Consider the following 26,700-nt stretch of genomic DNA (forward strand, 5'->3'; position numbering starts at 1 on the left):
CACTGAAAAGTTGAGGAAGCTAAACTCCCAGGAGTAACACTAGATGGTCAGTTATCATGGTCAAGTCATATTGACTAAGTTGTTGTGAAGATGGGGAGAGGTTTGTTTTTTTATAAAAAGATGTTCTGATATTTCTAAACAAAGATCAACTGTACTAGTTGTTCAGACTCTGGTCGTGTCCCGTCTTGATTACTGTCCGGTAATACGGTCAGGTGCAGCAAAGAAAGACCTAGAAAAGCAGCAGATCAACAACATGCCAGTCAGCACGCCTTGCCCTTATCTGAACATCAACAACATGCCAGTCAGCACGCCTTGCCCTTATCTGAACATCAACAACATGCCAGTCCTTCCTGGTTGAGGGTTGACCAGAGATTAAGTGCTTCTCTTCTAGTTTTTATGAGAAATATTACTGTGATTTAAAATAATCAAATAACATTCAGCTCAGACACCAATACATACTAGGACTGGGACCTCACGATACTATATGTTTTGCGATTCAATACTGTGATTTTATTGTGATTCGATGTTCCAAACATATTGCTCACCGTATGTCTGCTGCAGAGAGACAAGAGAGAGCCATGAGAAAACGAGTTTTGATCAGTCATGGAAATAAGTGCTTAAAACAATTTGGCTTCCTATTTCCTATTTAAAAAGATGGAGAACAAGCTATGAAGGAGAAATACTGGAGTTTTGTACAGCCAACTAGCGCAAAAATAATATTGCGACATTGTGAAAATGAATTCATGGCAACGTACAGTATTTTATACAGAGCCATGACCTCATGGAACTCTAATTACTCAAACAGCACCTTCAAAAAAACAAACAGATTAAACAACATCTCATGGATGTCACGATCGTCGTAGGAGTGGACCAAGGCGCAGCGTGTGAAACAAACATGACTTTAATTAGTTAAAGTATACCAAACAAAACACGACTCGTGAAGTCCACGGTAAACAAATACCGACACGGAACAAAAACCCACCAACCCAAAGTGAAACACAGACAGTTAAATATGGCTCCCAATCAGAGACAACCAGCAAACAGCTGACACTCGTTGCCTCTGATTGGGAGTCACTCAGACCAACCTAGAAATAAACACATAGAATGAACACACCCTGGCTCCACATAATGAGTCCCAGAGCCAGGGTGTGACAATGGAACGGCAGGGACCGTATTTGTATTTATGAAGGATCCCCATTAGTTCCTGCCAAGGCAGCAGCTACTCTCCCTGGGGTCCAGCAAAATTAAGGAAGTTATACCATTTTAAAAACAATACAATACATTCACACCAGATTTCCCAACACACTGTGTGCCCTCAGGCCCCTACTCCACTACCACATATCTACAACACTAAATCCATGTGTACGTGTGTGTATAGTGCGTATGTTATCGTGTGTGTGTCTGCATGTGTCCGTGCCTATGTTTGTGTTGCTTCACAGTCCCCGCTGTTCCATAAGGTGTATTTTTATCTGTTTTTTAAATCTGATTCTACTGCTTGCATCAGTTACCTGATGTGGAATAGAGTTCCATGTAGTCATGGCTCTATGTAGTACTGTGCACCTCCCATAGTCTGTTCTGGACTTGGGGACTGTGAAGAGACCTCTGGTGGCATGTCTTGTGGGGTATGCATGGGTGTCCGAGCTGTGCGCCAGTAGTTCAAACAGACAGCTCGGTGCATTCAACATGTCGATACCTCTCACAAATACAAGTAGTGATGAAGTCAATCTCTCCTCCACTTTGGGCCAGGAGAGATTGACATGCATATTATTAATTTTGTTCTGTTCTGGGCCAATTGCAATTTTCCTAAGTCCCTCTTTGTGGCACCTGACCACACAACTGAACAGTTGTCCAGGTGTGACAAAACTAGAGCCTGTAGGACCTGCCTTGTTGATAGTGCTGTTAAGAAGGTAGAGCAGCTCTTTATTATGGACAGACTTCTCCACATCTTAGCTACTGTTGTATCAATATGTTTTGACCATGACAGTTTACAATCTAGAGTTACTCCAAGCAGTTCAGTCACCTCAACGTGCTCAATTTCCACATTATTTATTACAAGATTTAGTTGAGGTTTAGTGAATGATTTGTCCCAAATACAATGCTTTAAATTGTAGAAATATTTAGGACTAACTTATTCCTTGCCACCCATTCTGAAACTAACTGCAGCTCTTTGTTAAGTGTTGCAGTCATTTCAGTCGCTGTAGTAGCTGACGTGTATAGTGTTGAGTCATCCGCATACATAGACACACTGGCTTTACTCAAAGCCAGTGGCATGTCGTTAGTAAAGATTTAATAAAGTAAGGGGCCTAGACAGCTGCCCTGGGGAATTCCTGATTCTACCTGGATTATGTTGGAGAGGCTTCCATTAAAGAACACCCTCTGTGTTCTGTTAGACAGGTAACTCTGTATCCACAATATAGCACGGGGTGTAAAGCCATAACACATAGGTTTTTCCAGCAGCAGACTATGATCGATAATGTCAAAAGTCGCACTGAAGTCTAACAAAACAGCCCCCACAATCTTTTCATCATCAATTTCTCTCAGCCAATCATCAGTCATTTGTGTAAGTGCTGTGCTTGTTGAATGTCCTTCCCTATAAGCGTGCTGAAAGTCTGTTGTCAATTTGTTTACTGTAAAATAGCATTGTATCTGGTCAAACATTTTTTTATTTTAAAGTTTACTGAGGGTTTGTAACAGGCTGATTGGTCGGCTATTTGAGCCAGTAAAGGGGACTTTATTTTCTTGGGTAGCGGAATTTATTTTGCTTCCCTCCAGGCCACTTTCTAGTGGGCTTAAATTGAATATATGAGGCCTCCCGAGTGGCGCAGCGGTCTAAGGCAGTGCTTGAGGCGTCACTACAGCCCCGGGTTCGATCCCAGGCTGTGTCACAGTCAGCTCTGACCGGGAGACCCATAAGGCGGAGCACAATTGGCCCAGCGTCGTCCGGGTTAGGGGACAGCTACCAATTGGATATCATGAAAAAGGGGTTAAAGAAATACAATTTGAAGATGTGCCAATATCGTCCGCTATTATCCTGAGTAATTTTCCATCCAAGTTGTCAGACCCCGGCAAAATAGACAAAAAAATAATTTCACCTCTTCCACATTCACTTTACGGAATTCAAAATTACAAACGTTGTCTTTCATAGTTTGGTCAGATATACTTGGATGTGTAGTGTCAGTGTTTGATGCTGGCACGTTGTGCATACATTTGCTAATCTTGCCAATTAAATGATACATAATTAAAGTAGTTGGCAATATCATTTGGTTTTGTGATGAATGAGCCATCTGATTCAATGAATGATGTAACTGACTTTGTCTTTTTGCCCAAAATGTCATTTAAGGTGCTCCAAAGCTTTTTACTATCATTCTTTATGTCATTTATCTTTGTTTCATAGTGGAGTTTCTTCTTCTTTTTATTCAGTTTGATTTAGTCACATGATTTCTGTGAGGACACACACACAAACATAATTTGTTAGTTGTATTGTTTGTAGTATGTTTTAGTTGCATTTTACATGTTTAATTTGTATGATTGCCCTTGTGAATCAGTGTTTTGTTACTGGTGTATTGACTCGCTAGGTGTGGCTGGTAAGGTTAGGGTTAGGCATCGAGGTGGAACGATGACAGAAGTCCAACACACAGGGGGCACAGCTTAAACCAGGCTAGGCTGGCATATTTATTCAAAATAAAAGGTTCATAAAGCTGGTTCTCAAACATTAACTGAAAACAAAACACTCTCCCACTCCACTTAACTGAACTTAGAGTTATCCTTAACTCTAAAGAAAACAGGCTGGGCCCCTACATAGCTTCACTTGTAGTCCGGTCACTTCTTCCTGTGGAGAATACAATGTCCAGGGCTTCAAACAAATGTCTGTGGAGCTCAGCCTCCGGTGTCTAGCCAGGAGCTCCCCTGTGCTGAACTAAAGCAGCCCCTTACATTTCCCCAGGTGCCCTGCAGTCTAACGAGGCTGAGTGGCCTCAGGTCTGGGAGCAGCCCTGCAGCCTAACGAGGCCGAGTGGTCTCAGGTCTGGGAGCAGCCCTGCAGTCTAACGAGGCTGGTTGTGGGGCGACTGACACTCCGAACAGTGGCTTTCCCCGGCCACCGGGGGTGCCAGACTTGTCATATTTTGTGTTTTTTTGTAAACCCCTGGAAGAGCAGCTGCTGCTTCTGCAAAAGCTAATGGGGATCCCTAATAAACAAATGCATGTGTGTATTTACTCTGTGTGAGGGGTTGAGAATAATTCTTACTGTGTGTGTATGTGTTTCTGTGTGTGTGTGTGTGTGTGTGTGTCTGTGTGTGTGTGTGTGTGTGTATGTGTGTGTGTGTATGTGTGTGTGTGTGTGTGTGTGTGTGTGTCTGTGTGTGTGTATGTATGTGTGTGTGTGTGTGTGTGTATCTGTGTGTGTGTGTGTGTGTGTGTGTGTGTGTGTGTGTGTGTATGTATGTGTGTGTGTGTGTGTGTGTGTCTGTGTGTGTCTGTGTGTGTGTGTGTATGTGTGCCTACATGTGGGTGTGTATCAGAGAGGAAACAGTACTTCCTTCAGACAAGAGGAAATCAAATTAAAATAACTTTTATTTAAAGATCATCAGTTAAAAACTTAGCATCACAAATGACTCAACATTACTTGACAGTTCTTTTTCCATCTTAAGCAATTTCCTGTGGCACTAAATGAGTCAGTTAACATCTAAAGGACCGGAGGTTGGGAAACACTGGTGTCCATGTTAGGAACTCTGTCCTAAATGGTTCCTTCTATGGTGTCAATGTTAGGAACTCTGTCCTAAATGGTTCCCAATACGGTGTCAATGTTAGGAACTCTGTCCCAAATGGTTCCCAATACGGTGTCAATGTTAGGAACTCTGTCCCAAATGGATCCTTCTATGGTGTCAATGTTAGGAACTCTGTCCTAAATGGTTCCTTCTATGGTGTCTATGTTAGGAACTCTGTCCCAAATGGTTCCCAATACGGTGTCAATGTTAGGAACTCTGTCCCAAATGGTATTCTGTTGCCTATAAGGTGTCAATGTTAGGAACTCTGTCCCAAATGGTTCCTTCTATGGTGTCTATGTTAGGAACTCTGTCCCAAATGGTTCCCTATATGGTGTCAATGTTAGGAACTCTGTCCTAAATGGTTCCCTATATGGTGTCAATGTTAGGAACTCTGTCCTAAATGGTTCCCTATATGGTGTCTATGTTAGGAACTCTGTCCCAAATGGTTCCCTATATGGTGTCAATGTTAGGAACTCTGTCCCAAATGGTTCCTTCTATGGTGTCAATGTTAGGAACTCTGTCCCAAATGGATCCCTATATGGTGTCAATGTTAGGAACTCTGTCCCAAATGGTTCCCTATATGGTGTCAATGTTAGGAACTCTGTCCCAAATGGTTCCTTCTATGGTGTCAATGTTAGGAACTCTGTCCTAAATGGTTCCCAATACGGTGTCAATGTTAGGAACTCTGTCCTAAATGGTTCCCAATATGGTGTCAATGTTAGGAACTCTGTCCCAAATGGTTCCCAATACGGTGTCAATGTTAGGAACTCTGTCCTAAATTGTTCCCTATAAAGGTGTCAATGTTAGGAACTCTGTCCCAAATGGATCCCTATATGGTGTCAATGTTAGGAACTCTGTCCTAAATGGTTCCCTATATGGTGTCAATGTTAGGAACTCTGTCCCAAATGGATCCCTATATGGTGTCAATGTTAGGAACTCTGTCCTAAATGGTTCCCTATATGGTGTCAATGTTAGGAACTCTGTCCCAAATGGCTCCCTAGATGGTGTCAATGTTAGGAACTCTGTCCCAAATGGCTCCCTAGATGGTGTCAATGTTAGGAACTCTGTCCCAAATGGATCCTTCTATGGTGTCAATGTTAGGAACTCTGTCCCAAATGGTTCTCTGTTCCCTATATGGTGTCAATGTTAGGAACTCTGTCCCAAATGGCTCCCAATATGGTGCACTACTTTAACCAGGGCCTGTCTTGTTCATTCTCCCAGAGCTCAAGTTTGTTCTAAGTTCTCTCTCTCTCTCTTTCTCTCTCAATTTCAAGTTAAGGGCTTTATTGGCATGGAAACATATGTTAACATTGCCAAAGCAAGTGAAATAGATAATAAACAAATTAACCATTGAACAATAACAATATAGAGGACATGTGCAGGTTGGTTGGTCTGTCAGACACTGTCCCTCATCTTATGGCAGGCAGCAATGTAGTGCTCTGCCAACCCACAGCTCTCTGCGTCCTCCCCCAACAGGACGGGTAGCATATTCTCATCAGAGAGCTCTTTGAAACCTTGAAAAATGGCAGTCATTTACACCTCTGAATTGTGGAGACTAACACCAGGGGCTGAGGATTTTCTAGAGAAGTGGCCAATTTGTTGATGTAAATATTGAAGAGTGCAGGGCTCAGATTGCAACCCTGGCGAAGGCCCCGCCCCTGGTCAAACAATTCTGCTATTTTTTGCCAATTTTGATGCTGCACGTATTGCCAGTATCCATTGATTTAATTATGTCATATGTTTTACCCCCAACACCACTTTCAATAACTTTGTAGAACAGTCCTGTATGCCAAATAGAATCAAATGCTTTTTGGAAGTCGATAAAGCAAGAGGACATTTTGGTATTATTTTGGTGGCCATGTTTATCTATCAGGGTGTGTAGGGTGTAAATATGATCGGTCGTGCGATATTTTGGTATAAATCCAATTAGTCTCTCTCTCTCTCTCACTCTCTCACTCTCTCATTCTCACCCCCCAGCAGTGTAGCTACAGTGATGAAATGTTTATTAATGTTAGTGAATGTGGATGCAGAGACAAAGTGTTTAAATAATTAGGTAAATACCGCTACCCTCTCTCTGTGCCTGTCTGGTCGTCTGTTTATAGCTGTGTGTCTGTGTGTGTGTGTGTCTGTGTGTGTGTGTGTCTGTGTGTGTGTCTGTGTGTGAGTGAGTGAGTGTGTCAGGTCTGTTCAGTGTCTTGTTGACTGGTTTTAGTTTAGTACCAGTGTGTTTACAGTTAAACAACCTAACATGGCAGAAGTGCCCACAAAGTGTGTGTGAGTGTGCCCATTGAGGTGTAGACTGGGTTTAAAGAATTCCGAGGAGAGGAAGGAGAGATGGAGAAGACAAGTCTAACACACACTGTCCTGTGGCTAATGGCAGGGTACGTGACGGCTATTATCTTCCCCTGTTTGTTTCCATTGGCATAGTGCAACATTCTGGGGAAGAATTGATGGGTGCACCACCATCCAAGGGAGCAACAAACAGACAGATGAGAGGCGTGGAAGAGAAAGAGGGAAACAGAGAGAGTCAGAGAGAGAGAGAGACAGAGAGAGAGGGGGACAGAGAGAGAGACAGAGAGAGAGCGAGCGAGAGAGGGACAGAGTGAGAGAGAGAGAGAGAGAGAGAGAGAGAGAGAGAGAGAGAGAGAGAGAGAGAGAGAGAGAGAGAGAGAGAGAGGGAGAGAGACAGATCATACAATACATATGATTTTATTTGGTGATATATCGAGAGACAGGACTTACTGGTCTTGACTATTGAACTGATACACACCAGTACTCACATTTACTAGTTACATACTAAACATAACTATAATAATAAAAATATAGTAATCCTGTTTGCTAAAAGCAAATACACCATTACAATCAGCTTTTTACAAACATACTAAAATAATATACTAAAAGACAATGAGTAACAACTGACTAAATAACTGACAAACAGAAGGTTTAACTGACTAAATAACTGACAAACAGAAGGTTTAACTGACTAAATAACTGACAAACAGAAGGTTTAACTGACTAAATAACTGACAAACAGAAGGTTTAACTGACTAAATAACTGACAAACAGAAGGTTTAACTGACTAAGAAGCTGACAAACAGAAGGTTTAACTGACTAAATAACTGACAAACAGAAGGTTTAACTGACTAAATAACTGACAAACAGAAGGTTTAACTGACTAAATAACTGACAAACAGAAGGTTTAACTGACTAAATAACTGACAAACAGACGGTTTAACTGACTAAATAACTGACAAACAGAAGGTTTAACTGACTAAGAAGCTGACAAACAGACGGTTTAACTGACTAAGAAGCTGACAAACAGACGGTTTAACTGACTAAATAACTGACAAACAGAAGGTTTAACTGACTAAGAAGCTGACAAACAGAAGGTTTAACTGACTAAATAACTGACAAACAGAAGGTTTAACTGACTAAATAACTGACAAACAGAAGGTTTAACTGACTAAATAACTGACAAACAGAAGGTTTAACTGACTAAGAAGCTGACAAACAGACGGTTTAACTGACTAAATAACTGACAAACAGAAGGTTTAACTGACTAAGAAGCTGACAAACAGAAGGTTTAACTGACTAAATAACTGACAAAACAGAAGGTTTAACTGACTAAATAACTGACAAACAGAAGGTTTAACTGACTAAATAACTGACAAACAGAAGGTTTAACTGACTAAGAAGCTGACAAACAGACGGTTTAACTGACTAAATAACTGACAAACAGAAGGTTTAACTGACTAAATAACTGACAAACAGAAGGTTTAACTGACTAAATAACTGACAAACAGAAGGTTTAACTGACTAAATAACTGACAAACAGAAGGTTTAACTGACTAAATAACTGACAAACAGAAGGTTTAACTGACTAAATAACTGACAAACAGAAGGTTTAACTGACTAAGAAGCTGACAAACAGAAGGTTTAACTGACTAAATAACTGACAAACAGCCGGTTTAACTGACTAAATAACTGACAAACAGAAGGTCTAACTGACTAAGAAGATGACAAACAGAAGGTTTAACTGACTAAATAACTGACAAACAGAAGGTTTAACTGACTAAGAAGATGACAAACAGAAGGTTTAACTGACTAAATAACTGACAAACAGAAGGTTTAACTGACTAAATAACTGACAAACAGAAGGTTTAACTGACTAAATAACTGACAAACAGAAGGTTTAACTGACTAAATAACTGACAAACAGAAGGTTTAACTGACTAAATAACTGACAAACAGACGGATTAACTGACTAAATAACTGACAAACAGAAGGTTTAACTGACTAAGAAGATGACAAACAGAAGGTTTAACTGACTAAGAAGCTGACAAACAGAAGGTTTAACTGACTAAGAAGCTGACAAACAGACGGTTTAACTGACTAAATAACTGACAAACAGACGGTTTAACTGACTAAGAAGCTGACAAACAGATGGTTTAACTGACTAAATAACTGACAAACAGAAGGTTTAACTGACTAAGAAGCTGACAAACAGACGGTTTAACTGACTAAATAACTGACAAACAGAAGGTTTAACTGACTAAATAACTGACAAACAGAAGGTTTAACTGACTAAATAACTGACAAACAGAAGGTTTAACTGACTAAATAACTGACAAACAGACGGATTAACTGACTAAATAACTGACAAACAGAAGGTTTAACTGACTAAGAAGATGACAAACAGAAGGTTTAACTGACTAAATAACTGACAAACAGAAGGTTTAACTGACTAAATAACTGACAAACAGAAGGTTTAACTGACTAAATAACTGACAAACAGACGGATTAACTGACTAAATAACTGACAAACAGAAGGTTTAACTGACTAAATAACTGACAAACAGAAGGTTTAACTGACTAAATAACTGACAAACAGAAGGTTTAACTGACTAAGAAGCTGACAAACAGAAGGTTTATATGACTAAGAAGCTGACAAACAGACGGTTTAACTGACTAAATAACTGACAAACAGAAGGTTTAACTGACTAAATAACTGACAAACAGAAGGTTTAACTGACTAAATAACTGACAAACAGAAGGTTTAACTGACTAAATAACTGACAAACAGAATGTTTAACTGACTAAGAAGCTGACAAACAGAAGGTTTAACTGACTAAGAAGCTGACAAACAGAAGGTTTAACTGACTAAGAAGCTGACAAACAGAAGGTTTAACTGACTAAATAACTGACAAACAGAAGGTTTAACTGACTAAATAACTGACAAACAGAAGGTTTAACTGACTAAATAACTGATAAACAGAAGTTTTAACTGACTAAATAACTGACAAACAGAAGGTTTAACTGACTAAATAACTGACAAACAGAAGGTTTAACTGACTAAATAACTGACAAACAGAAGGTTTAACTGACTAAGAAGCTGACAAACAGAAGGTTTAACTGACTAAATAACTGACAAACAGAAGGTTTAACTGACTAAATAACTGATAAACAGAAGGTTTAACTGACTAAATAACTGACAAACAGAAGGTTTAACTGACTAAATAACTGACAAACAGAAGGTTTAACTGACTAAGAAGATGACAAACAGAAGGTTTAACTGACTAAATAACTGACAAACAGAAGGTTTAACTGACTAAATAACTGACAAACAGAAGGTTTAACTGACTAAGAAGCTGACAAACAGAAGGTTTAACTGACTAAGAAGATGACAAACAGAAGGTTTAACTGACTAAATAACTGACAAACAGAAGGTTTAACTGACTAAATAACTGACAAACAGAAGGTTTAACTGACTAAATAACTGACAAACAGAAGGTTTAACTGACTAAATAACTGACAAACAGAAGGTTTAACTGACTAAATAACTGATAAACAGAAGTTTTAACTGACTAAATAACTGACAAACAGAAGGTTTAACTGACTAAATAACTGACAAACAGAAGGTTTAACTGACTAAGAAGCTGACAAACAGACGGTTTAACTGACTAAATAACTGACAAACAGAAGGTTTAACTGACTAAATAACTGACAAACAGAAGGTTTAACTGACTAAATAACTGACAAACAGAAGGTTTAACTGACTAAATAACTGACAAACAGAATGTTTAACTGACTAAGAAGCTGACAAACAGAAGGTTTAACTGACTAAGAAGCTGACAAACAGAAGGTTTAACTGACTAAGAAGCTGACAAACAGAAGGTTTAACTGACTAAATAACTGACAAACAGAAGGTTTAACTGACTAAATAACTGACAAACAGAAGGTTTAACTGACTAAATAACTGACAAACAGAAGGTTTAACTGACTAAATAACTGATAAACAGAAGTTTTAACTGACTAAATAACTGACAAACAGAAGGTTTAACTGACTAAATAACTGACAAACAGAAGGTTTAACTGACTAAATAACTGACAAACAGAAGGTTTAACTGACTAAGAAGCTGACAAACAGAAGGTTTAACTGACTAAATAACTGACAAACAGAAGGTTTAACTGACTAAATAACTGATAAACAGAAGGTTTAACTGACTAAATAACTGACAAACAGAAGGTTTAACTGACTAAATAACTGACAAACAGAAGGTTTAACTGACTAAGAAGATGACAAACAGAAGGTTTAACTGACTAAATAACTGACAAACAGAAGGTTTAACTGACTAAATAACTGACAAACAGAAGGTTTAACTGACTAAGAAGCTGACAAACAGAAGGTTTAACTGACTAAGAAGCTGACAAACAGAAGTTTTAACTGACTAAATAACTGACAAACAGAAGGTTTAACTGACTAAATAACTGACAAACAGAAGGTTTAACTGACTAAATAACTGACAAACAGAAGGTTTAACTGACTAAGAAGCTGACAAACAGAAGGTTTAACTGACTAAATAACTGACAAACAGACGGTTTAACTGACTAAGAAGCTGACAAACAGAAGGTTTAACTGACTAAATAACTGACAAACAGACGGTTTAACTGACTAAGAAGCTGACAAACAGAAGGTTTAACCGACTAAATAACTGACAGACGGTTTAACTGACTAAATAACTGACAAACAGAAGGTTTAACTGACTAAATAACTGACAGACGGTTTAACTGACTAAATAACTGACAAACAGAAGGTTTAACTGACTAAATAACTGACAGACGGTTTAACTGACTAAATAACTGACAAACAGAAGGTTTAACTGACTAAATAACTGACAAACAGAAGGTTTAACTGACTAAATAACTGACAAACAGAAGGTTTAACTGACTAAATAACTGACAGACGGTTTAACTGACTAAATAACTGACAAACAGAAGGTTTAACTGACTAAATAACTGACAAACAGAAGGTTTAACTGACTAAATAACTGACAAACAGACGGTTTAACTGACTAAATAACTGACAAACAGAAGGTTTAACTGACTAAGAAGCTGACAAACAGAAGGATTAACTGACTAAATAACTGACAAACAGAAGGTTTAACTGACTAAATAACTGACAAACAGAAGGATTAACTGACTAAGAAGCTGACAGAACATATATATGACCGTGTTTGTTCAATGTTGCTATAGAGACAGACTTTCACATTGATTGTAAATACTTTAGCATTCATATGTAGTGTGTGTCTATTGAAAAGACACTATCTACAGCCAGATAGTAGCCGTACACAGTGGAACCACAGCAGTGTTCATGGTGTGTCCATGTACAATACAAGGCAGTGTGTATATAACACTGAATCATTTATATCTACTATACACTGCAGATACAGAAGACCACGGTTAGCATCTAGCTAGCAAGTCTCCCGAGTGGCGCAGTGGTCTAAGGCTGTGCCACTAGAGATCCTGGTTCGAATCCAGGGTAGGGGAGGGAATGGCCGGCAGGGATGTAGCTCAGTTGGTAGAGCATGGCGTTTGCAACGCCAGGGTTGTGGGTTCGATTCCCACGGGGGGCCAGTATGATACACACACATGCATGGTTACAAGTTACTTATTGGTTTAGAATAGAAATAGGGATTCCTATATGTTATGGAATTCAGGTGTGTGTGTGTGTTTCAACAGGTGTGTGTGTGTGTTTCAATAGAGATGTGTGTTTCAATAGAGATGTGTGTTTCAATAGGGATGTGTGTTTCAATAGAGATGTGTGTTTCAATAGGGATGTGTGTTTCAATAGGGATGTGTGTGTGTTTCAATAGGGATGTGTGTTTCAATAGGGATGTGTGTTTCAATAGGGATGTGTGTGTGTTTCAATAGGGATGTGTGTTTCAATAGGGATGTGTGTGTTTCAATAGGGATGTGTGTTTCAATAGGGATGTGTGTTTCAATAGGGATGTGTGTGTGTTTCAATAGGGATGTGTGTTTCAATAGGGATGTGTGTTTCAATAGGGATGTGTGTTTCAATAGGGATGTGTGTTTCAATAGGGATGTGTGTGTTTCAATAGGGATGTGTGTTTCAATAGGGATGTGTGTTTCAATAGGGATGTGTGTGTTTCAATAGGGATGTGTGTGTTTCAATAGGGATGTGTGTTTCAATAGGGATGTGTGTTTCAATAGGGATGTGTGTTTCAATAGGGATGTGTGTTTCAATAGGGATGTGTGTTTCAATAGGGATGTGTGTTTCAATAGGGATGTGTGTTTCAATAGGGATGTGTGTGTTTCAATAGGGATGTGTGTTTCAATAGGGATGTGTGTTTCAATAGGGATGTGTGTTTCAATAGGGATGTGTGTTTCAATAGGGATGTGTGTCTCAACAGGGATGTGTGTTTCAATAGGGATGTGTGTTTCCAATAGGGATGTGTGTTTCAATAGGATGTGTTTCAATAGGGATGTGTGTTTTCAACAGGGATGTGTGTTTCAATAGGGATGTGTGTTTCAATAGGGATGTGTGTTTCAATAGGGATGTGTGTTTCAATAGAGATGTGTGTTTCAATAGGGATGTGTGTGTTTCAATAGGGATGTGTGTGTTTCAATAGGGATGTGTGTTTCAATAGGGATGTGTGTTTCAATAGGGATGTGTGTTTCAATAGAGATGTGTGTTTCAATAGGGATGTGTGTTTCAATAGGGATGTGTGTGTGTTTCAATAGGGATGTGTGTTTCAATAGGGATGTGTGTTTCAATAGAGATGTGTGTTTCAATAGGGATGTGTGTTTCAATAGGGATGTGTGTGTTTCAATAGGGATGTGTGTTTCAATAGGGATGTGTGTGTGTTTCAATAGGGATGTGTGTGTTTCAATAGGGATGTGTGTTTCAATAGGGATGTGTGTTTCAATAGGGATGTGTGTTTCAATAGAGATGTGTGTTTCAATAGGGATGTGTGTTTCAATAGGGATGTGTGTTTCAATAGGGATGTGTGTGTGTTTCAATAGGGATGTGTGTGTTTCAATAGGGATGTGTGTTTCAATAGGGATGTGTGTTTCAATAGGGATGTGTGTGTTTCAATAGGGATGTGTGTTTCAATAGGGATGTGTGTTTCAATGGGGATGTGTGTTTCAATAGGGATGTGTGTTTCAATAGGGATGTGTGTGTGTTTCAATAGGGATGTGTGTTTCAATAGGGATGTGTGTTTCAATAGGGATGTGTGTTTCAATAGGGATGTGTGTGTGTTTCAATAGGGATGTGTGTTTCAATAGGGATGTGTGTTTCAATAGAGATGTGTGTTTCAATAGGGATGTGTGTTTCAATAGGGATGTGTGTTTCAATAGGGATGTGTGTTTCAACAGGGATGTGTGTGTGTTTCAATAGGGATGTGTGTTTCAATAGGGATGTGTGTGTGTTTCAATAGGGATGTGTGTTTCAATAGGGATGTGTGTTTCAATAGGGATGTGTGTGTTTCAATAGGGATGTGTGTTTCAATAGGGATGTGTGTTTCAATAGGGATGTGTGTTTCAATAGGGATGTGTGTTTCAATAGGGATGTGTGTGTGTTTCAATAGGGATGTGTGTTTCAATAGGGATGTGTGTTTCAATAGGGATGTGTGTTTCAATAGGGATGTGTGTTTCAATAGGGATGTGTGTTTCAACAGGGATGTGTGTTTCAATAGGGATGTGTGTTTCAACAGGGATGTGTGTTTCAATAGGGATGTGTGTTTCAATAGAGATGTGTGTTTCAATAGGGATGTGTGTGTGTTTCAGTAAGTGTGTGTGTGTTCGCTTCGTCTCAGGTGAGCGCCGTGGCGGAGGTGGACCCTTGGCGGTTGCCGTGGTAACTAGCGTGTTAGGAGTGTATGTCGGGTTCCGTGACGATTCAGCCCGTTGTGTGCGATGCTACCATGATGACCACCCTGACTCCTCCTCCTGATGAAGAAGAAGAAGAAGAAGAAATGCATTATGGTCCATTTTTGAGGTCAGAGATCACTTAAAACATGACACAGAACCTACACACAAACATACACATACACACACACGCAAAAACACACACACACACACTCTGTGCTACCTGTCGCTGCGGTCGTTGTGTGTGTCCGCAGAGCAGGACTCGAAGCGGGTCAAGGTGTAGATGCTGCTCTGTCTGTTGGCATGGAAACGGGCGCTATGCAGCTCCATCTGATCGTAATGAGACAGACGGACGAACGGACAGCAGCGCATCGCACGCTTAAACCCTGCACGGAACCTGCACATAAACACATCGCACGCTTAAACCCTGCACGGAACCTGCACATAAACACATCGCACCGCTTAAACCCTGCACGGAACCTGCACATAAACACATCGCACCGCTTAAACCCTGCACGGAACCTGCACATAAACACATCGCACGCTTAAACCCTGCACGGAACCTACACATAAACACATCGCACCACTTAAACCCTGCACGGAACCTACACATAAACACATCGCACCGCTTAAACCCTGCACGGAACCTGCACATAAACACATCGCACCGATTAAACCCTGCACGGAACCTGCACATAAACACATCGCACCGATTAAACCCTGCACGGAACCTGCACATAAACACATCGCACGCTTAAACCCTGCACGGAACCTGCACATAAACACATCGCACCGCTTAAACCCTGCACGGAACCTACACATAAACACATCACACCGCTTAAACCCTGCACGGAACCTGCACATAAACACATCGCACCGATTAAACCCTGCACGGAACCTGCACATAAACACATCGCACCGATTAAACCCTGCACGGAACCTGCACATAAACACATCGCACCGCTTAAACCCTGCACGGAACCTGCACATAAACACATCGCACCGCTTAAACCCTGCACGGAACCTGCACATAAACACATCGCACCGCTTAAACCCTGCACGGAACCTGCACATAAACACATCGCACCGCTTAAACCCTGCACGGAACCTGCACATAAACACATCGCACCGATTAAACCCTGCACGGAACCTGCACATAAACACATCGCACCGCTTAAACCCTGCACGGAACCTACACATAAACACATCGCACCGCTTAAACCCTGCACGGAACCTACACATAAACACATCGCACGCTTAAACCCTGCACGGAACCTGCACATAAACACATCGCACGCTTAAACCCTGCACGGAACCTGCACATAAACACATCGCACCGCTTAAACCCTGCACGGAACCTGCACATAAACACATCGCACCGCTTAAACCCTGCACGGAACCTGCACATAAACACATCGCACCGCTTAAACCCTGCACGGAACCTGCACATAAACACATCGCACCGCTTAAACCCTGCACGGAACCTGCACATAAACACATCGCACCGCTTAAACCCTGCACGGAACCTACACATAAACACATCGCACCGCTTAAACCCTGCACGGAACCTACACATAAGCACATCGCACCGCTTAAACCCTGCACGGAACCTACACATAAACACATCGCACCGCTTAAACCCTGCACGGAACCTGCACATAAACACATCGCACCGCTTAAACCCTGCACGGAACCTGCACATAAACACATCGCACCGCTTAAACCCTGCACGGAACCTGCACATAAACACATCGCACCGCTTAAACCCTGCACGGAACCTGCACATAAACACATCGCACCGCTTAAACCCTGCACGGAACCTACACATAAATAAGAAGGCATGCACGGGAACACGTATATACACAAGCACACAGAGTTAGTGATACTGTGTATGCGGCCCATGTGTGTGTGTGTATGCGGCCTGTGTGTGTGTGTGTATGCGGCCTGTGTGTGTGTGTGTATGCGGCCTGTGTGTGTGTGTGTATGCGGCCTGTGTGTGTGTGTGTATGCAGGTCTGTATGTGTCTGTGTGTATGTTATTGAGACAGCAGTAGATGATAGGGTTGTACATGGTGTGTGTGTTCCTAGCCCCTACCTGTTATTGAGACAGCAGTAGATGATAGGGTTGTACATGGTGTGTGTGTTCCTAGCCCCTACCTGTTATTGAGACAGCAGTAGATGATAGGGTTGTACATGGTGTGTGTGTTCCTAGCCCCTACCTGTTATTGAGACAGCAGTAGATGATAGGGTTGTACATGGTCGAGCTCATAGCCAGCCACAACACTGATAGATACACCTGTTGGATGAGAATCATTTATATAATAATAATAATAGTAACGACGATATATAATCAGTGCTTGAATTGGGCCGGAACACAACGGTACTGAGTACCGGCATGTCAAATGTTCTATTGCTTGAGTTAAATCAAATGTTATTTGTCACACAGGTGTAGACTAACAGTGAAATACTTAGTTACAGGCCTTTCCCAACAACGCAGAGAGATAACTTGGCTATATACACGGGGTACCAGTACCGAGTCCATGTGCAGGGCTACGAGGTGATAACTTGGCTATATACACGGGGTACCAGTACCGAGTCCATGTGCAGGGCTACGAGGTGATAACTTGGCTATATACACGGGGTACCAGTACCGAGTCCATGTGCAGGGCTACGAGGTGATAACTTGGCTATATACACGGGGTACCAGTACCGAGTCCATGTGCAGGGCTACGAGGTGATAACTTGGCTATATACACGGGGTACCAGTACCGAGTCCATGTGCAGGGCTACGAGGTGATAACTTGGCTATATACACGGGGTACCAGTACCGAGTCCATGTGCAGCGTATGTGATGAGTCAAAAGAGTTAGGGCAAAAAAGGTTCAATGCAGATGGTCCGGGTAGCTGTTTGGTTAACTATTAAACTAACTATTTAGCAGTCTTATGGCTTGGGGGTAGAAGCTGTTAAGGGTCCTGTTGGTTCCAGACTTGGTGCATCAGTACTGCTTGCCGTGAGGTAGCAGAGAGAACAGACTTGGGTGGCTGGAGTCTTTTACAATTTTTAGGGCCTTCCTCTGACACCGCCTGGTATAGAGGTCCTGGATGGCAGGGAGCTCGGCCACAGTGATGTACTGGGCCGTACGCACTACCCTTTTTAGCACCTTGCAGCCAGATGCCAAGCAATTGCCATACCAAGCGGTGATGCAGCCAAGTCAACATGCTCTCATAGGTGCAGCTGTATAACTTTTTGAGGATCTGCGGGCCCATGCCAAATATTTTCAGCCTCCTAAAAAGGGAAGAGGCGTTTGTCATGCCTTCTTCATGACTGTGTTGGAGTGTGTGGACCATGTTAATTCCTTAGTGATGTGGACACCGAGGAACTTGAAGCTCTCGGCCCGCTCCACTACAGCCCCGTCGATTCGGATGGGGGCGTGCTCAGCCCACCATTTCCTGTAGTCCACAATCATCTCCTTTGTCTTGCTGACGTTGAGGGAAAGGTTGTTATAATATAATAATAATAATATGCCATTTAGCAGACGCTTTTATCCAAAGCGACTTACAGTCATGTGTGCATACATTTTTACATATGGGTGGTCCCGGGGATCGAACCCACTACCCTGGCGTTACAAGCGCCGTGCTCTACCAATTGAGCTACAGAGGACCACCTGGCACCACACTGCCAGGTCTCTGACCTCCTCCCTATAGGCTGTCTCATCGTAGTTAATGATCAGGTCTATCACTGTCGTGTCGTCAGCAAACTTAATGATGGTGTTAGAGTGTGTGAACAGGGAGTACAGGAGGGGACTGAGCACGCACCCCTGAGGGGCCCCCGTGTTGAGGATCAGCGTAGCAGATGTGTTGTTGCCTACCCTCACCACCTGGAGGCGGCCCGTCAGGAAGTCCAGGATCCAGTTGCAGAGGGAGGTGTTCAGTCCCAGGGTCCTGAGCTTAGTGATGAGCTTTGTAGGGCACTATGGTGTTGAACGATGAGCTGTAGTCAATGAACAGCATTCTCACTTAGGTGTTACTTTTGTCCAGGTGGGAAAGGGCGGTGTGGAGTGCAATAGAGATTGCGTCATCTGTGGCTCTGTTGGGGAGGTATGCGAATTGGAGTGGGTCCAGGGTGTCTCGGATGATGGTGTTGATTTGAGTCATGACCAGCCTTTCAAAGCATTTCGTAGCTTCAGATTTGAGTGCTAAGGGGTGATAGTCATTTAGACAGGTTATCGTGGTGTTCTTGGGCACAGGGACTATGGTGATCTACTTGAAACATGTAGGGTCAGGAAGAGGTTGAAAATGTCAGTGAAGACACTTGCCAGCTCTGAGTACACGTCCTGGTAATCCATCTGGCCCTGCGGCCTTGTGAATGTTAACCTGTTTAAAGGTCTTACTCACATCGGCTCCAGAGAGCGTGATCACACAGTCTTCCGGAACAGCTGGTCCGGATTAGTGTCCCGGTCCTTGAAAGCGGAAGCTCTAGACTTTAGCTTAATGCAGATGTTGCCTGTAATCCATGGCTTCTGGTTGGGATATGAACGTACGATCACTGTGGTACAACGTCGTCGATGCATGTATTCATGAAGCAGGTGACTGATGTGGTAAATTCCTTAAAGCAATCTGTAACAGTCCTGCATCTTAGCATCCACTTCATCAGACCACTTCTGTATTGAGCGGGTCACTAGTACTTCCTATTTGAGTTTTTGCTTGTAAGCAGGAATCAGGAGGATAGAGCTATGGTCAGACTTGCTAAAGGGAGGGCGAGGGAGAGCCTTGTATGCGTCTCTTTGTGTGGAGTAAAGGTGATCTAGAGTTTTGTATGTGTCTCTGTCTGGAGTAAAGGTGATCTAGAGCTTTGTATGCGTCTCTTTGTGTGGAGTAAAGGTGATCTAGAGATTTTTCACCTCTAGTTGCACAGGTGGCATGTTGGTAAAAATGAGGTAAAATGGATTTCAGTTTCCCTGTATTGAAATCACCGGCCACTAGGAGTGCCGCCTCTGGACGAGCATTTTCTTGTTTGCTTATGGCCCTTATACAGCTCGTTAAGTCTGGTCTTACTGCCAGCATCGGTTTGTGGTGGTAAATAGACGGCTACGAAAAATATAGATGAAAACTCTCTTGGTAGATAGTGTGGTCTACAGCTTATCATGAGATACTCTACCTCAGGCGAGCAAAAACCTCGAGACTTCTTTAATATTAGATTTCACGCACCAGCTGTTATTGACAAAGAGACACACCCCTCCTCTCTTAGTCTTACCCGAGGCTGCCGTCTGGTCTAGACGATGCATGGGGAAATCTGGGGAAATCTACGAGATATAAACTGAGTGTACGAAACATTAAGAACACCTGCTCTTTCCATGACACCTCAATATTAGGAAGGTGTTTCTAACGTTTGTTATACTCAGTGTATATCATCCACGTCCTCGTTCAGCTACGACTCTGAGAAACATAGGATATTGTAGTTCTTCAGGTCTGGTTGATAGGAACGAAGTTCATCCAGTTTGTTCTCCAGTGACTGCACATTCGCCAACAGAACAGAGTCTATTTTGTTCGCCGAGGTCAGGAGGCTGCTTCGCCTTGTTATTATACCTGTTGACTTGACTCTGTTGAACAGTCTGTTGGACGGACAGACGGACAAACGCCTGTCTGTCTGACAGCTATAAAAGAGTCAAGTGTCTAAAACGGGTCTAATAATAATCATCATCCACATTTATATAATACAGACAGACAGACAGACAGACCTGTTGTATTGACTTGATTCTGTTCAGTTGTCTGTTGAGTCCTGTTATCAGGAAGTAGAGATGGTAGGGGAACCAGCACACTGCAAACGTTATCACCACAATGATCATCATCTTCACCACCTAGACAACAGGAAAATTAGTAAGGACAACGTGTGCGTGTGTGTGTGTGTGTCTGCGTGTCTCCATCCGTGTTTGCGTGTGCGTGTGTTTGCCCGTCCATGTCTGTGTACCTTCCTCTTAGCTTGTATCTGTAGGTGGTAGTTATCTTTAGAGTCACCAGGTATCTCTCCGCCCCACAGTGTCCTCCCCACCAGACTGTAGGTACCAGCCATCACCACTAGAGGCAGCACATACACAAACGCTGCTACTATTATATGGTACCTAGAGAGAGAGAGAGAGAGAGAATGGGAGAGGGAGAGGGAGAGAGAGAGAGAGAATGGGAGAAAATGGGAGAGGGAGAGAGAGAGGGGGGGGGAGAGAGCGGGAGGGAGAAGAGAAAGCCAAATAAATGAATGAATGAAGGAAGGAATAAGGCAGAAAAACAACAAGTAAACAGACACATATTAACATGAATGCGTCCTGTGCAGTGAGTTACTAACATGAATGCGTCCTGTGCAGTGCGGGGCCAGTAGACGTAACACAGTGTTCTCTGTCCAATCTGTCTGGTGGTTGAGTAGTAACACAACGGGAATGCTAGTGCCACCGCCATGCCCCAGATACAGCCTATCACAGACCTGGTTACCGTTGCTGAGAGGCGGGGCTTGAGTGGGTGGGTAATGGCCATGTACCTAGGTAACAAGAAGTCACATAAGGAGAGGTCAGGGGGTTAGAGGTCAGAGGTCAACTCTGGGTACAGGTCCTACCTAATACTGTTAGATCAAGAGCGTAGTGTTTATGATTGGACACCTCTTCTCCAGAAGAGCACTAGTTTACTCCCCCTCATGCATTTAAAAGCATTGGATTGGTGCAAGAACAGCTGGAGGGAGTTTCCACCATATTCCTCACACCAGTCCATTCCTTTTGAATCCATGAGAGGGCAGACTTCAGGAGAAGGGTAGAGAATCTGCGTCCAAAGTTATCCACAAAGCTAAAGCATTACCAGAACTGATTCAACTAATCAGAGTCTTCTGTCAAGCTGATGATCTTCTGAAGCTAAGCAGGGTTTGGTCAGTCCCTGGATGGGAGACCAGCCAGATGGAAGTTATTGGTAGGACCTCATCCTTGTCTATCCTTGTTATATGTCCCCTTTTACTTGTTCCTGTCCTCAACATAAGGCCCACAAGGGTGAGCCCCTTCCTGTACTCCCTGTTCACCCATGACTGCGTAGCCAATCACGCCTCCAACTCAATCATCAAGTTTGCAGACGACACAACAGTAGTAGGCTTGATTACCAACAATGACGAGACCGCCTACAGGGAGGAGGTGAGGGCTCTGGGAGTGTGGTGCCAGGAAAATAACCTCTCACTCAACATCAACAAAACAAAGGAGATGATCGTGGACTTCAGGAAACAGCAGAGGGTGCACCCCCCTATCCACATCGACGGGACCGCAGTGGAGAAGGTGGAAAGCTTCAAGTTCCTTGGCGTACACATCACTGACAAACTGAAATGGTCTACTCACACAGACAGTGTGGTGAAGAAGGCGCAACAGAGCCTCTTCAACCTCAGGAGGCTGAAGAAATTTGGCCTGTCACCTAAAACCCTCACACACTTTTACAGAGGCACAATTGAGAGCATCCTGTCGGGCTGTATCACCGCCTGGTACGGCAACTGCACCGCCCGCAACCACAGGGCTCTCAACAGCCATCACTAGCACAGAGAGGCTGCTGCCTACATACAGACTTGAAAATCACTGGCCACTTTAATAAATGGAACACTAGTCACTTTAATAATGCCACTTTAATAATGTTTCCATATCTTGCATTACCCATCTCATATGTATATACTGTATTCTATACTATCTTAATAATGTTTACATATCTTGCATTACTCATCTCATATGTATATACTGTATTCTATACTATCTTAATAACGTTTACATGTCTTGCATTACTCATCTCATATGTATATACTGTATTCTATACTATCTTAATAATGTTTACATATCTTGCATTACCCATCTCATATGTATATACTGTATTCTATACTATCTTAATAATGTTTACATATCTTGCATTACCCATCTCATATGTATATACTGTATTCTATACTATCTTAATAATGTTTACATATCTTGCATTACTCATCTCATATGTATATACTGTATTCTATACTATCTTAATAATGTTTACATATCTTGCATTACCCATCTCATATGTATATACTGTATTCTATACTATCTTAATAATGTTTACATATCTTGCATTACTCATCTCATATGTATATACTGTATTCTATACTATCTTAATAACGTTTCCATATCTTGCATTACCCATCTCATATGTATATACTGTATTCTATACTATCTTAATAACGTTTCCATATCTTGCATTACCCATCTCATCTGTATATACTGTATTCTATACTATCTATTGCATCTTAGCCTATGCTGCTCTGATAATGACATTACTCATCCATATATTTATATATTCTTATTCCATTCCTTTACTTAGATTTGTGTGTATTAGGTTTTTGTTGTGTATCTGTTAGATATTACTTGCTAGATATTACTGCACTGTCGGAACTAGAAGCACAAGCATTTCACTACACTCGCAATTTTTTTATTTATTTTTTTATTTCACCTTTATTTAACCAGGTAAGCCAGTTGAGAACAGGTTCTCATTTACAACTGCGACCTGGCCAAGATAAAGCAAAGCAGTGCGATAAAAACAACACAGAGTTACATATGGGGTAAAAAAAAACATAAAGTCAGAAATACAACAGAAAATATATATACAGTGTGTGCAAATGTAGCAAGTTATGGAGGTAAGGCAATAAATAGGCTATAGTGCAGAATAATTACAATAGTATTAACACTGGAATGCTAGATGTGCAAGAGATTATGTGCAAATAGAGATACTGGGGTGCAAAAGAGCAAATTAAATAACAATATAGGGATGAGGTAGTTGGGTGGGCTAATTTCAGATGGGCTGTGTACAGGTGCAGTGATCGGTAAGGTGCTCTGACAACTGATGCTTAAAGTTATTGGGGGAGATAAGAGTCTCCAGCTTCAGAGATTTTTGCAATTCGTTCCAGTCATTGGCAGCAGAGAACTGGAAGGAATGGCGGCCAAAGGAGGTGTTGGCTTTGGGAATGACCAGTGAGATATACCTGCTGGAGCGCAGACTGCGGGTGGGTGCTGCTATGGTGACCAATGAGCTAAGATAAGGCGGGGATTTGCCTAGCAGTGATTTATAGATGGCCTGGAGCCAGTGGGTTTGACGACGAACATGTAGTGAGGACCAGCCAACAAGAGCGTACAGGTCACAGTGGTGGGTAGTGTATGGGGCTTTGGTGACAAAACGGATGGCACTGTGATAAACTACATCCAATTTGCTGAGTAGAGTGTTGGAGGCTATTTTGTAAATGACATCGCCGAAGTCAAGGATCGGTAGGATAGTCAGTTTTACGAGGGCATGTTTGGCAGCATGAGTGAAGGAGGCTTTGTTGCGAAATAGGAAGCCGATTCTAGATTTAACTTTGGATTGGAGATTCTTTATGTGAGTCTGGAAGTTGAGTTTACAGTCTAACCAGACACCTAGATATTTGTAGTTGTCCACATACTCTAGGTCAGACCCGTCGAGAGTGGTGATTCTAGTCGGGTGGGCGGGTGCTAGCAGCATTTAGTTTTACTAGTGTTTAAGAGCAGTTGAAGGCTACTGAAGGATTGTTGTATGGCATTGAAGCTCGTTTGGAGGTTTGTTAACACAGTGTCCAATGAAGGGCCAGATGTATACAAAATGGTGTCGTCTGCGTAGAGGTGGATCTGAGAGTCACCAGCAGCAAGAGCGACATCATTGATATACACGGAGAAAAGTGTCGGCCCAAGAATTGAACCCTGTGGCACCCCCATAGAGACTGCCATAGGTCCAGACAACAGGCCCTCCGATTTGACACACTGAACTCTATCTGAGAAGTAGTTGGTGAACCAGGCGAGGCAGTCATTTGAGAAACCAAGGAGAAACCAAGGCAATAACATCTGCTAACCATGTCTATGTGACCATAAATTTGATTTGATTTGATTCCTTCCCCTCTCGCTCTCTCTCCCTCTCCATCTCTCTCCCTCTCATCTCTCCATCTCCATCTCTCTCCATCTCCATCTCTCTCCGCTCCTTCCTCTCTCTGTCCTATTTCCATCCTCTTTCTCTCTCTCCTTCTCTCTCCATCCTCTTTCTCTCTCTCCTTCTCTCTCCATCCTCTTTCTCTCTCTCCTTCTCTCTCCATCCTCTTTCTCTCTGGATCTTGACCTCTACGCAGCTGATCTCCCTTTTAGGTTACCCCTTCTGTTGACCCCTTCTGTTGACCCCTTCTGTTGACACACACAGCAGATTGGCAGACAAGATGCCTTGGAGGAATTGTCATCAGCATCCTATCTGCCTTGGGGTCCGGGGTTGATGTCATCTTATCACACACAGGCTGTGCTGGACTATATTCTGATATCCTGTAGCAGACTAAACTCCACTCCATGGTGAAATACATTTCTGATGAACGGAGTGGAGCAGAGACCAGGCTTTGTGGAATCTAGCTCATTGATTCACCCAAGGTCAAAGGTCATTCAAAACATTTTAATGATGAAACCTTGTACCTATGTTTGTCCTCTGTAGTCGAGTGCCTTTCATTGATTGCTGAAATCCATATTTTTTCAATAAACTTTAATCAAATACCACCAACGACTTGTTACCTTGTTGAGATTCAAATGTGCATCTTAGAGCAACAGCAAACCTGTGTTCAAGGTGGGCATTTCATAATTACATTTTGTTGAAGTATTGACCGAATCGATGTAGTCCATAAAGCCTGGTCTCTGCTCCACTCCGTGTGTGAGTCATCAGAAACGTCCTTTCCCCTGGAGTGGAGTTTTGTCCATTAGATACCCTCGAACATTAATGCGTTAAGTGATTCAACCGCTTTTTTCTCCATGGAGATGCCAAAACCACCTGTTCATTTTCTGTCTATGTGATGTGATGTACAAAAACAAAACAACATAACAGAATAACTCCAATCTTTCTCACCGGTCCACGGCGATGGCCACCATGGAGTAGATGCTGGCGAACACCGCAGTCACCGGAAGGAAGTTGTGGAACTTGCAGTAGGCGAACCCGAAGTACCAGTCGCCGTGCGCGGCGTACACGAAGTTCACGAGCGTGTTGAAGGCCGCCATGGATGTGTCTGCGAGGGCCAGGTTCAACAGGAAGTAGTTTGTCACGGTCCGCATCCGTTTGTGCGCGAGGATGATCCAGATAACGATCACGTTCCCGCTCACCGAGACCAACAGCACAAGACTGTAGGCGACCGACCAGAGAGCGAGCTGCCATGCCGGCTGGACAAACTGGTTAGTGATGTTGGTAAAGTTCCCGCTACCAACCGGGATGGTGGAGACGTTACTAGGCTCGCTCATAACGGAGCAATGATGAAGAGAGAGAGGGAGACTGAGAGACGAGAGAGAGGGAGACTGAGAGACGAGAGAGAGGGAGACTGAGAGACGAGAGAGAGGGAGACTGAGAGACGAGAGAGAGGGAGACTGAGAGACGAGAGAGAGGGAGACTGAGAGACGAGAGAGGGAGACTGAGAGACGAGAGAGAGGGAGACGGAGAGACGAGAGAGAGGGAGACTGAGAGACGAGAGAGAGGGAGACGGAGAGACGAGAGAGAGGGAGACTGAGAGACGAGAGAGAGGGAGACTGAGAGACGAGAGAGAGACTATCGTTACTTATTCTATCCAGTGTGAGCGGTCTGGTCTAGCTCGTGCCATACTAACGGTGAGCGATCTCCCCAGTTAACAGCTTGTAAGGGAATGTCTTCATAGGTCTGTTAACAGTCTGGTCTCCTGGGAGATGAAGTGTGGTGGCCCTTAACATAAACAGCGACTGGTAT

The 26,700-nt window shown here is 42.5% G+C and overlaps 1 protein-coding gene and 1 long non-coding RNA gene across 2 annotated transcripts; one reads left to right on the forward strand and one right to left on the reverse strand.

Annotated features, from left to right (window-relative positions):
• Positions 1–9,862: 9,862 nt before the first annotated feature.
• LOC121572690 lies at positions 9,863–10,487 on the forward strand. The gene is made up of 3 exons (XR_006661341.1): positions 9,863–9,884; positions 10,237–10,428; positions 10,461–10,487. It is a non-coding gene; the product is annotated as an uncharacterized LOC121572690 (long non-coding RNA).
• A 4,372-nt stretch (positions 10,488–14,859) lies between these two features.
• LOC121572691 (neuromedin-K receptor-like) lies at positions 14,860–26,225 on the reverse strand. The gene is made up of 7 exons (XM_045222309.1): positions 25,840–26,225; positions 21,272–21,460; positions 20,903–21,053; positions 20,673–20,792; positions 17,155–17,231; positions 15,160–15,333; positions 14,860–15,017 (listed from the first exon to the last, which is right to left on the reverse strand). The coding sequence occupies exons 1-7, from the start codon at positions 26,223–26,225 to the stop codon at positions 14,930–14,932; spliced, it is 1,185 nt and encodes a 394-aa protein (XP_045078244.1). The 3' UTR covers positions 14,860–14,929.
• Between the last annotated feature and the right edge of the window lie 475 nt (positions 26,226–26,700).

This window comes from Coregonus clupeaformis, chromosome 8, assembly GCF_020615455.1.
Source record: "Coregonus clupeaformis isolate EN_2021a chromosome 8, ASM2061545v1, whole genome shotgun sequence".
Taxonomy (NCBI): domain Eukaryota; kingdom Metazoa; phylum Chordata; class Actinopteri; order Salmoniformes; family Salmonidae; genus Coregonus; species Coregonus clupeaformis.

Bases quoted from the DNA above. Each gene is read 5' to 3' on its own strand.
- LOC121572691 (XM_045222309.1), bottom strand. From the start codon at position 26,225: ATGAGCGAGCCTAGTAACGTCTCCACCATCCCGGTTGGTAGCGGGAAC. The intron at 20,793-20,902 runs GTACACAGACAT...CCTGTTGTCTAG, and splicing joins AGATACAAGCTAAGAGGAAG to GTGGTGAAGATGATGATCAT. The intron at 15,334-17,154 runs GTAGGGGCTAGG...GTTTATGTGCAG, and splicing joins TACTGCTGTCTCAATAACAG to GTTCCGTGCAGGGTTTAAGC.